The sequence below is a fragment of the Caretta caretta genome, chromosome 6, assembly GCF_965140235.1.
Source record: "Caretta caretta isolate rCarCar2 chromosome 6, rCarCar1.hap1, whole genome shotgun sequence".
NCBI lineage: Eukaryota > Metazoa > Chordata > Testudines > Cheloniidae > Caretta > Caretta caretta.
In genome coordinates, this window is record NC_134211.1 from 24,941,905 (window position 1) to 24,954,242 (window position 12,338).

General features: G+C 44.6%; 2 protein-coding genes across 5 annotated transcripts in view; both read left to right on the forward strand.

Moving 5' to 3' along the window:
- TSPAN32 (tetraspanin 32) overlaps positions 1-10,255 on the forward strand; it is a 76,225-nt gene extending 65,970 nt beyond the window's left edge. For all 4 annotated transcript variants that reach the window (XM_048855492.2, XM_048855494.2, XM_048855497.2 and 1 more), the window contains one exon: positions 9,038-10,255. In XM_048855492.2, the coding sequence (XP_048711449.2) occupies positions 9,038-9,154 (117 nt within the window). In that variant the 3' untranslated portion in view covers positions 9,155-10,255. The remainder of the gene's footprint in view (positions 1-9,037) is intronic.
- Positions 10,256-11,446: 1,191 nt separating this feature from the next.
- Positions 11,447-12,338, forward strand: part of CD81 (CD81 molecule) — an 83,071-nt gene continuing 82,179 nt past the window's right edge. Inside the window, exon 1 of the mRNA XM_048855503.2 lies at positions 11,447-11,688. Coding sequence (XP_048711460.2) covers positions 11,623-11,688 — 66 coding nt within the window. The 5' untranslated portion in view covers positions 11,447-11,622. The remainder of the gene's footprint in view (positions 11,689-12,338) is intronic.

Below are 12,338 nucleotides of genomic sequence, written 5' to 3' on the forward strand. Positions count from 1 at the left end.
AAACCCACATTGGATCCAAACCTTTGCTGAAATAGTGATGTAAGTGTTTCTCCCCCACCCCCTTTCTCCTTTCAATTGCAACTGGAATTAGAAGTGCCCGAGATCTCATGAGAAAGCTTGTGCTCCTGGGATTTCCAGCTTGATTTGTTGTTTTTTTTTGCCAGACTCAAGCAATTCAGGTAGTTTTAGAGACTCGTCTGACCCTCTGGGGGTTCATTTCTCCCAGTATGGCAAACCACGGCTTTCCCCAATGGCCACTGCTTACTGAAAGCAGTTCTCCATTCATTTCAAAACTATCAGACGCAGTTTGTGACAGTAATTATACCTTAAAAAGAAGCCTCTAACCTCCTCCACCTTCCTCCGGTTGTTCTTCTCCAACACTCTCCCACTATTCATTATATAACTCGACTGGTCACCATAGAGACATGGATATAAATATTTAAATATAACTAGAGAGACAGATTGCACAGACGGCATCTAGTTGTTGTGTTTATTAGAAACAGAAAAAATTAGGCAGAGCGATGGGTTTTTTTCTTCCAAAAAACAATGCTGAAGATCAAATGGGGAGTGAGCTGAATGTGCAGATGAGGAACAAAAAGGGTTTTCCAAGCTCAGCTTGTGCTGAGGGAGGAACCAGCTGCTCCCTAGGGTTCACAGAAAACAAACTCTGGAAACTCCTTCCCATTAGACACGTGAGGAGATTTTCCACTTGAAGGGAAAGTGTCAACTGAATCATGACAGCTGATGCATGCATGTAAAACATTACCTGTGCTAAGTCTCTGGTCCCTTTGTTGTTGTTATTGATGTCTTCATTCACCCCGGCTCTGTTGCTTGGGTGAGGATGGATGTAATTTTGACGGAATGTTATTTCCTAGGTTATCAAGCAAAGGGCAGTTAGGTTTTTTGTTCTGTTTTGCTCTCTTGGCTTTCTCTTCAGTGTAACAGGTACTAACAAATTTGCCTGGCACTTACATGTGTGTGCAGGAGGAAAGGTTCAAGGCTTCTCTCCTCCCCCACACCCCCAACCTGTCTACCTTTCTGCACAGGGACCAGGCATAATTGGAACAGGGTCTACTCCCTGCCAGCACCCCAGGAGCAGCCAACTCCCCACAAAAGGAGGCGGCCACAGATGGGGTGAGGCAGACTATAGGTTCCTGATCCTCTGAACAGACACAAGGGCTGTGCAGACCTACTGAAAGAGTGTGCTGTGATGGTGCAGCAGGCATGCTCTTTAGGTGTGGGTGTGATGAGTGGAACTGGAGAAAGAGCGTCAGATTTCAGGAGGGATTTGGGAATGTAAACTGGGGCAAAGCTGCTACCAGAGAACCACAGGCCTCTCTGCATGTAACATTGACTTCCATGCATGCTCATAAAGATCTCTTTCCTATAATTCTGCCTGTTTACTGAATCACTTATTGCAAATGAAATAACCTGTGTATCTGCCCATTGTGGGATTTGTGATGCTTCCTAGATGTTATGATTTATGAAATCACAGTCTGTTTTAAAGCAGAGGCATTTATTAAAGAAAACCGCTACAACTTCAGACAAGCAAATAGGTTCCCCCTGACTCAAGCTCCAGCTTTGTCTCCTTTGTTTGCCAGTGACCAAAGATTATCTGGCACACAGGAACCCCTGGAGTCTGAATAATATATTTCAAGTAAACAGTAAGGCACCCTCAGTCTACCTTTAATGTCCAGTGTGTATCCTGTACAGTTTTTGCTCCTTGATATTAATCTCAAACCTACTTACTCTGGCCAGACTCCAACATCTTAGTATTCTCTGCCTAGGTTCATTAGACTTTCTGTGGGATTTAGATCCATTTATTACAATGTGAATTTCTGAATATTCCAATACACACTCTTCTGATGTGATTCCAAGATGCCTTGTTTAAAGCTTTTCTGTGTTTGTGCTTTTTGTAAGATTGAAGGTAAATTGGAAATCCAGGTTATTTCATTCAACTTTCCCATAGCAAAGAAAATGTGACAGTCAAGCTAGTTGATTAGGAATTTAACCAAAAAGTCATCATAAATTTTATTCAGAAATTTTGCAACCCAGAATAGGCTTTTTCTGTGCAGATTAATGAGGGAAGGAAGGAGAGAGTAAACAATGAGACTACCATCTGAACAAACAATGAATAATCATAATGTATTGCATTGAATTAGAATCCTATAATCTATACCAGCCATGGAAAAGAATTTCCACCTGATGGTGCAGATCACCACGTTACATAGGCAAGTTTTCAATGTTTTGTGTTTATAGTCTGATCTTTGAGGGGCTTGATAATAGCTGGTCACATCCAGTTTCACTCTCTCTTACCCACTCCTCAGATATACACATGTGTGTGTATGTATGTGTGTGTGTGTATATATATACACATACATGAGAGGGGAAGGGAGGAAGGCCTGTCCCTCTTGTCCATCTATGTCCTTGCATATTTATAATAGTCAATAATTTTCACAGATATTTTTGGTGTTGACTAGGAGGCAAAATTATGTTACCATCCAAAAATCATCAAGATTTTCAGAGTGACTAGTGATTTGGGCACCCAATTTAAGACATCTTAAAGAGGTCTGATTTTCAGAAAGTGGTAAGGACACACACCCTGAAAATCAGGTCCCTTAAGGCATCTCAAATTGCATCCAAAATCATTAGTTTCTTTTAGCAATTTTAACCCAGCTGTTGCCAACACTGATCAGAAATACGGGAGAAACTCAGAGATCCAGGGGCTGTATAGGCATGATGGAGAGGTCGCTGGGCCAAATTTGAGTCGCATTGTGACCCTGTGCACCAAGTCAAGTTGCAACCAATGGCACTATCCTGGTTGAAAAATATTGGATAAAAGGTGTCTTATGCTGATTTAGTGTGGGACAGGCTATATTTTATTTAAATAAGAAACATCCCTTATAATACGGGACTGTTGGCAACCCTACGTAAAAAGTGGGGTGCAAAGACTGCTAACTCAGTGTTTGTTTTAACAGACGCTAATGAGCCATCACATTCATGCCAAGGCCCACATACGTGAGACTGGCTTTTGAACTCTAGCATAGAGGCCCAAAAATAATGGCAGAGGGGGGAATATTTGAAAGGTCTTAGGCTTCACTTCCTTACAGTGTTTAAAAAACATCACGAAAGCTCATGCTCAAATAAATTGGTTAGTCTCTAAGGTGCCACAAGTACTCCTTTTCTTTTTGCGAATACAGACTAACACGGCTGTTCCTCTGAAACCTAAAAAACATCAGAAGCACACTTTCAACTGCCATTAATTGTACATCTTAAATGTTTAGACTCTGGGCCTCAATGGAAATAGTATTTTTATACTGCAGGAATGAGTGCAGGGGTATGTATTATATGTAAGCTTCTGACAGAGTGCAGGGAATGATTGAAGTCCCAGGAGGGTCTTGCACCCGCCCACATCGGAGGCCCCTCCCTCAGCCTAAGGGGAGGAACTACTGAACCCAGTGCTCAAGCAGGTTCAGGGGGCAACAAATGCTAAAACAGGGACAGGAGTGAGGGTCACAGAGTCATAAGCAGAGAACCAGAGGGGGACACTGAGCAACGAAGCCCAGACAGCACCTGCTGCTCCTCGAAGATGTCTAGGGAGCCAGCAGACCCTGCCCAGAGGAGCTCTGCCTGGATGTGTGAGCAAAGCAAGGAGTGGAAATAGGTCTCACAGTCGCAGAGCACCTCCCCATCCAACATCCTTTTCCTGGTATGATGGACGGCCACCTTGGACAGTGCCAGGAGGAGGTTGACGAGGAGGTCTCGCAACTTCGTGGGGCCATGGATGGGGTGTGCATCAATTAGGAAGTGTGGGGAAAAGTGCATCCAGAACCTAAGGAGAAGGTTCTGGAGGAGCCAGAAAAGGTCCTGAGACCTGATGCACATGAGGTAGATGTGCGCCAGGGTCTCCCTCACACTGAAGAAGGGGCCATAGAATGAGCAGCCTGCACTCTGATTACTTCGAGGCTGATTAGTGCTCCAGTGGAAACTGTTTGGGGGTAATGATCTAATCAGGCTGGTGGGCTGGGTGTGGGGGAAAGCTTAATTGGCCCCATCAGCCCAACGCTGATAAAAGAGGCACAGGAAGGAAATACAAGAAGGAGAGAGAGAGGGCGAGGACTCGCTGAGCCTCGCTATAGAGAGACCTCAGAGTAGGGAGCCCTCTGTTCCCCTCAAGTCCTGCTGAGAGGGCCTAAAGCTTGGCAAAGGTTGTAAATAGGTGGGAGCATGGGGGACGGTGGTGATATCGGTGAAGGGAAATAGAAATAAAGTGTCACTAAGCACACACCTTGTGAAGCATGTGCAGGTTCTGCAGGGAAGAGGCCAGTGGCGGAGCTGGGCCTCTGTTACAAAGCCTTTGTGTACAGTATTGCCAGAATGTGCCTTAGTTGTAAATGTACGTTCTAGAGCAGGGGTGGGCAAGCTTTTTGGCTGTGGGGCCACATTGGGGTATGGAAATTTTATGGCGGGCCATGAATGCTCATGAAATTGGGGGTTGGGGTGTGGGAGGGGGTGAGGGCTCTGGCTGGGAGTGCAGGCTCTGGGATGGGGCTGAGGATGAGGGGTTTGGGGTGCAGGAGGGTGCTCTGGGCAGGGACCGAGGGGTTCGGAGGGTGGGAGGAGGATCAGGGCTGGGGTAGGGGATTGGGGTGCAGGCGGGGGTCAGGGGTGCAGGCTCCAGGCAGCGCTTACCTCAAGCAGCTCCCAGAAGCAGTGGCACGTCCCCCCCTATGGCTCCTACGCAGTGGCGCGGCCAGGCAGCTCTGTGCACTACCCCGTCCGCAGGTGCCACCCCTGCAGCTCCCATTGGCTGTGGTTTCTGGCCAATGGGAGCTGCAGGGGCGGCACTTGGGGTGGAGGTAGCGTGTGGAGTCCCATGGCTACCTGTACGCGTAGGAGCCAGAGCGAGGACACGCCGCTGCTTCCAGGAGCCACACAGAGCAGGGCAAGCCTCCGACCCTGCTCCTCGGCTGGAGCGGGAGCGAAGCAAGCCCCAGACCCTGCTCCCCAGCGGGAGCTCAAGGGCCAGATTAAAACGTCTGGAGGGCTGGATGCAGCTCCCAGGCCATAGTTTCCCTACCCATGTTCTATAGCCTGCATGTTGAGGAAAGAAGCGGTAAATTTGGACTGTAATTAGTGGCACACATATGTCTCAAAGAGGTTTCTGACATTCTTGCTACATCTGCCTGTTCCAAAGAACTTAGTTTCGTAGTTGTTATTTCAGAAAAGAGAACCCAAGCTGAACTCTTGAACCAAACTAATCAGAAATGACAGTCCCTTATCTTCCTACAGAAGGAATTATTGGAATTGAAAAAAGGTTCAGAAAAGGGCAACAAAAATTATTAGGTTTCAGAGTAGCAGCCGTGTTAGTCTGTATCTGCAAAAAGAAAAGAAGGACTTGTGGCACCTTAGAGACTAACAAATTTAAAAATGATTAGGGGTATGGAACAGCTTCCATGTGAGGAGAGTTTAATAAGATTGGGACTTTTCAGCTTGGAAAAGAGATGACTAAGGGGAGATATGATAGAGGTCTATAAAATCATGACTGGTGTGGAGAAAGTAATTAAGGAAGTGTTATTTACTCCTTCTCATAACACAAGAACTGGGGGTCACCAAATGATATTAATGTGCAGCAGGTTTAAAACAAAAGGAAGTATTTCTTCACATAATGCACAGTTTACCTGGGGAACTCATTGCCAGGGGATGCTGAGAAGGCTAACACTATAACTGGATTAAAAAAAAAATTAGATCAATTCATGGAGGATAGGTCCATCAATGGCTATTAGCCAGGATAGACAGGGATGGTGTCCCTAGTCTCTGTTTGCCAGAAGCTGGGAATAGGCAACAGGGGATGGATCACTTGATCATTACCTGTTCTGTTCATTCCCTCTGAAGCACCTGGCATTGGCCATTGTCAGAAGACAGGATACTGGGCTAGATGGACCTTTGGTTTGACCCAGTATGGCCATTTTTATGTACATAGGGTGAATAATAGCATGTGACACAAATTGCCAGAGTAAATTTGTATACATTAATTTTACTTATTAATTCCAAAGTATTTTGCAGTGAATCCACAAAGCTGCAAAAGAGACTTTAAATCACATCTGATGGGATTAGATGCTTGCACATAGGTGGGAGCCGCCATGTACTGTACAGCAAGTTCCTTGACATAACTCATTAATACAACACATCACAAACTAAATGTAATTCTGGGAAACCATTTTTGTCACCTGTATCAGGCTTTTATTCTGTACATTCTGGCTAGAGGCAGATTAAGATTTATTGGGGCCCTGGGCACAAAGAACATTTGGGTCACCCCATTAAAAACACAAATGTATCAAAAATGCATCAGTACAAAGACTCTATTCAGTGTTTACACACTGTGTTAATAATAAAGCAAATCATATTACAGTTCATAATGCCTAAATTAACTGTTCAATTTTCCCATATAGAAATGAATATTGCTAGATATTATCCATGCCATTACACAAAGGTGTTCACTGATAAATCGGACAGCACTGATGTTACAAGAATCAGTGTTTCACAGGTCAACAAGTGGTTCTTTCATCTCCCCAATTTTCTTAACCCTGACCATTACAGCTTTTTCCCCACCTATTGAACCTCTTACAAAGTCCAGTTTTTTTACTGTGGAAGTAAAACTGTCTGAAAGACAACAGCTATAATTCCAGAAAGTAACTTAATTAAAAGAAATAATCTTCACATGAAGTTAAATTACTCTATTATTAAGAACTTTGTTTTAAGCCAGTTCTCAACATTGGCTGAAACTTAAAGTTTGCAACTGATCACATAAGCTATGAAAAAATGTTGAAAGAATCTGATGTGTGCCAAAGTAACTCCTTTCGCTTTCTGCCAAAGGCAATTCATGTCAAACCACAAGAAAGTTTATATTTTATCAGTTAAGTTTTAGGACTAACTATTTCCCCTAATCAGAAACTAGCTTATAGATTTCAGAGTAGCAGCCATGTTAGTCTGTATTCGCAAAAAGAAAAGGAGTACTTGTGGCACCGTAGAGACTAACAAATTTATTTGAGCATAAGCTTTCGTGATTAGGCCCAATGATGGTGTCCCCTGAATAGATAAACCGCATTTGCTCCAACCCCTCAGACAGAGACAAACACCTACAAGATCTCTGTCAAGCATTCTTACAACTACAATACCCACCTGCTGAAGTGAAGAAACAGATTGACAGAGCCAGAAGAGTACCCAGAAGTCACTTACTACAGGACAGGCCCAACAAAGAAAATAACAGAACGCCACTAGCCATCACGTTCAGCCCCCAACTAAAACTCTCCAATGCATCATCAAGGATCTACAACCTATCCTGAAGGATGACCCATCACTCTCATAGATCTTGGGAGACAGGCCAGTCCTTGCTTACAGACAGCCCCCCAACCTGAAGCAAATACTCACCAGCAACCACGCACCAGAACCACTAACCCAGGAACCTATCCTTGCAACAAAGCCCGTTGCCAACTCTGTCCGCATATGTATTCAGGGGACACCATCATAGGGCTTAATCACATCAGCCACAATATCAGAGGCTCGTTCACCTGCACATCTACCAATGTGATATATGCCATCATGTGCCAGCAATGCCCCTCTGCCATGTACATTGGTCAAACTGGACAGTCTCTACGTAAAAGAATAAATGGACACAAATCAGACGTCAAGAATTATAACATTCAAAAACCAGTTGGAGAACACTTCAATCTCTCTGGTCACTTGATTACAGACCTAAAAGTGGCAATACTTCAACAAAAAAACTTCAAAAACAGACTCCAACGAGAGACTGCTGAATTGGAATTAATTTGCAAACTGGATACAATTAACTTAGGTTTGAATAGAGACTGGGAGTGGAAGGGTCATTACACAAAGTAAAACTATTTCCACATATTTATCCCCCTCCCCCCGCTCCCCACTGTTCCTCAGACGTTCTTGTCAACTGCTGGAAATGGCCCACCTTGATTATCACTACAAAAGTTTTCTCCCTCCTCCCCTCCCTTCCCCCCCCCCCTGCTCTCCTGCTGGTAATAGCTCACCTTACCTGATCACTCTCGTTACAGTGTGTATGGTAACACCCATTGTTTCATGTTCTCTATGTATATAAATCTCCCCACAGTATTTTCCACTGAATGCATCCGATGAAGTGAGCTATAGCTCACAAAAGCTTATGCTCAAATAAATTTGTTAGTCTCTACGGTGCCACAAGTATGCCTTTTCTTTTAGCTTATAGATATACATTAAATCACACTTCTAAGAATAGGCCAGGTTCTGATTAGCCAGAGCACACAACAGGATGTTCGGTTATTACTAAGCCAGGGAGAGAATAGTTTTTCTCATAATACTGCAGAGAGAAAATATTCATCACCCCATTATACCAGTGCCTCATCATCAGTGTAATGGAGGGGAAAAAGTCATTGGAACTGAAGGTCCTCACAAGATAAATTTCTCCCACTTCTATAATTATCTGGGTTTGTCCTTTATGTTTTGTCCCCCAACCTGGCTGGGTTTTGGCAGTCACATAGCAACCGATCACTGTTAGTCCATGACAACAGTTGATTCCACTGACCATCTTTGTTAAGTACATTCAGATTTCATTTGTGAAATCCATAGTTGAGTCAGTTGGGTCTGGAAGCTGTGGACCAGTGTAAACAGTGCCACCTCAGTCCCATGCTGGATGAGGGGGAAAATACACACAAAGATCTTAAAAGTATGGTCTGGGGTAAATAGCACTATAGTCTTTCATCCAATGCTAAGGTGAATGAACTATACTATGAAAGGCCTCATATCAGCTGAACAGGTGGGTGACAAGAATCCACACTAAGATCCAAAGGCTGTGAACCACGTGCATGGGGAAGTAGAATCCACAAAGGTCTCAGGGGTGCAGGTGGGGGTAAATAGGGCTACATCATGATGTATTAGGATGGTGTAAATAATGCTACTTTGTGAGATGCAGGTATAGGGGCATCCAAAGGCCTTGAAACTGTAGGTGTATGATAACTGTCCTTTTTTTTAGGGAAGAGAAGTTAACGGAGATGGGCTGGAGCTGTTGTTAGAGTCCAATCCCATTTCCCAAAGGACAAGACAAGATGAACAGGCACAAGATGGGGAAAGAAAAGTACAGCAAAGATAGAAAAATGAAGCTTCTGTCACTTGCTGCCTAACTGCTGGAAAAAAGCTCCTGTATAAGAGTATGGACATTCTCGATGCATTCACAGTGAACCAAACCGATATCAGGCTAAACCTGTGGAAGGCTCTACATTGCAGTTCCAGAATACAGTGTCTGAAATGTTCATAAGGCAATACTTAATTCCAATAAAGCCAGTATCAGAAGACCAGATGAAGAATGTTGTTGCAGTTAAAGAACTGGACTAGGATCAGAGGTGTGTGAGTTCAATTCCTGGCTTTGCGACAGAATCTGTGTGTGAGAGGAGGATAGTCACTTGATCTCTCTGTGCCTCAGTTCCCCATCTGAAAAGAGGGATAATATTGCCTTTCTACATCTTGTCTAAATAAACTGTAAGCTCTTTGGAGCAAAGACTCTCTCGCCTAGGAATCAGTGGGAGGTACGTGTCCAAATACTTTGGAGGATCTGGATCTCCCTTACTATGTGTATGTAAAGTGCCTAGAACACTGGGACCTTGATCTTGGTTGGCACCTGTAGGTGCCCCTTTAATAAATAATTATTCTGTCACCTTCACTTTGAGAATTACTATCCTCCCTACACAGCCCCAATGGAATTCACAAACCTGTTTGCAGAGTACGGTACTCCTCAACATGAGTAAGAGTGGTAGGATCAGCACCAGAGCAAGAAATACATTTTATTAGGGATGAGCAAGTCAGCAGAACTTGGTTTCGGACAAAATTTTATTAAATTTAAAAATATGTATGTTGTCTGTTTTTATCTTTTTTTTTTTTCTGAATTTCATGTGCTGAAAGGTCAAATATAATTGTAATTCAGATCAAGTGTGTTTGCAGTTCAAACACAGCTGAACTGGATCTCTTCCTTGGATGCATTAAGGCCCAGAATCCTGCAAAGGTTTATGCAAGTGCTTAACTTTACTCCCATTGCTTTCAATGGGATTATTCCAGACAGTATAGTTTAGCATGAATATTAAGTGTTTTCAGCATCAGGGCCTAATACAAATTATACAGATTAGATGAGGGATGGGGAAATCGGTTTTTCCAAATTTAAAACTGCCGCATGTAAGCTGAAATCCAACCCTCTTACCCAAAATTCGGTGCAGCCCTCGAACTTCCAGTAGGCCCCCAGAAGAATCCCCAGGCACGGTAGCTGCTCCGCTGTTGAATTCCATGGCCATGTACACTTGAGCCTTTAAAAGAGCAATATATTTTTTTCAGGTTTCAGAGTAACAGCCGTGTTAGTCTGTATTCGCAAAAAGAAAAGGAGTACTTGTGGCACCTTAGAGACTAACCGATTCATCTGAGCATAAGCTTTCGTGCATCTGATGAAGTGAGCTGTAGCTCACGAAAGCTCATGCTCAAATAAATTGGTTAGTCTCTAAGGTGCCACAAGTACTCCTTATATTTTTTTCAGTAGTCACTTGTGGTTTGTGAATCTGGACATAGAGACTTTTAAGTAAGAGCTACTTACTTACATCAGGTTTCAGAGTAACAGCCGTGTTAGTCTGTATTCGCAAAAAGAAAAGGAGTACTTGTGGCACCTTAGAGACTAACCAATTTATTTGAGCATGAGCTTTCGTGAGCTACAGCTCACTTCATCGGATGCATACCGTGGAAACTGCAGCAGACTTTATATACACACAGAGAATATGAAACAATACCTCCTCCCACCCCACTGTCCTGCTGGTAATAGCTTATCTAAAGTGATCATCAAGTTGGGCCAACTTGATTGTCATGCACATTGTGTGGAGAGTTGTCACTTTGGATGGGCTATCACCAGCAGGAGAGTGAATTTCTGTGGGGGGGTGGAGGGCGAGAAAACCTGGATTTGTGCTGGAAATGGCCCAACTTGATGATCACTTTAGATAAGCTATTACCAGCAGGACAGTGGGGTGGGAGGAGGTATTGTTTCATATTCTCTGTGTGTATATAAAGTCTGCTGCAGTTTCCACGGTATGCACCCGATGAAGTGAGCTGTAGCTCACGAAAGCTCATGCTCAAATAAATTGGTTAGTCTCTAAGGTGCCACAAGTCCTCCTTTTCTTTTTACTTACATCAGTCTCATCCGTTAATAGTCGCCCAGTCGCTTGAGAACGTTGAGAACAGCTGTGCCCGGTATGATTGATGCCTGTTTCTGGGGTCGTTCAGAAATGGTATAAAAGGCAGTGGGAAGCTGGGGCCGCCTGCCCCCAGGAGGCGGTAGCCTCCTCTGTAAAAATGACCGGCTGCGGCTGAGTGGGAGGATCGTGGCTTAGCGACAGAGCCAGGGGGTGGGTGTCTGTAATTGAATGGGGGAGGAGATAACGAAGAGAAGCCGCCTAGCACCTCACCAGTCAGCGGAAATCCCAAAGGAAAACATAGAGGCTACCCTCCGCAATAGCTGCGGCTCCTTGTTCACACGCGCTGATTTAACAGGCCACCCCTCGCAGGCAGCTCTGCCCACAGAAATCCGCAGCAATGGGCGTGGAAGGCTGCACCAAGTGCATCAAATACCTGCTTTTTGTCTTTAATTTTGTCTTTTGGGTGAGTTGCGCTTTTTTTCCATTTCTTCTCCCCCCCCCCCCCCAGGTCTCGGGCGCGGATGTGTTCGCTTTTCCTCCCCCTGGTTGCAGAGGGATTCCGACCCAAAACAATGCAGCGGGGAGCGGAGACTTGGCTTCCTCCCTGCACGAGAGGAGCAAAGCCCCCTCCTCTGAACAGCTGAGAGGGACGGGAAGGACATTCGGTTTGGAAGATGGGGGAGGTTGAGCCCAGCGTAAAATGGTTGTTGCATTGAAAGAGCTTACGGGCCTGAGCAGTGGGCTGCTCCGCAAGCCCAGGCTGCGAGCTGTTCTTACCCCCCCCCCCCCCCAGGTCTTTAAATTTTTTTTAATTAAAAAAAAAAGCCCCATAAATCTGACGTGGTTCTTTAAATTCTGAAGGATTGCGTTGATCCCGGGTTAAAATGTACAGACGCTCGCCAAAGTTGATAAACCACCTGTAAACCGAATTGAAAAATGCTTGGGAGGCGCGGAGTGAGGAGCTCTGTCTGTCTGTCTGCGGGGTTGAGCGAGTACGCCTGTGGGTACAAATGCTGGTGCGTAGTTATATAATAGCTGAGGTGGTCAGCTGTAAAGGCATCTGCAGGCGGTGAAAGTGTTTTCTGGGGTTCTAGCAGGTGGGAACTAGAGAAT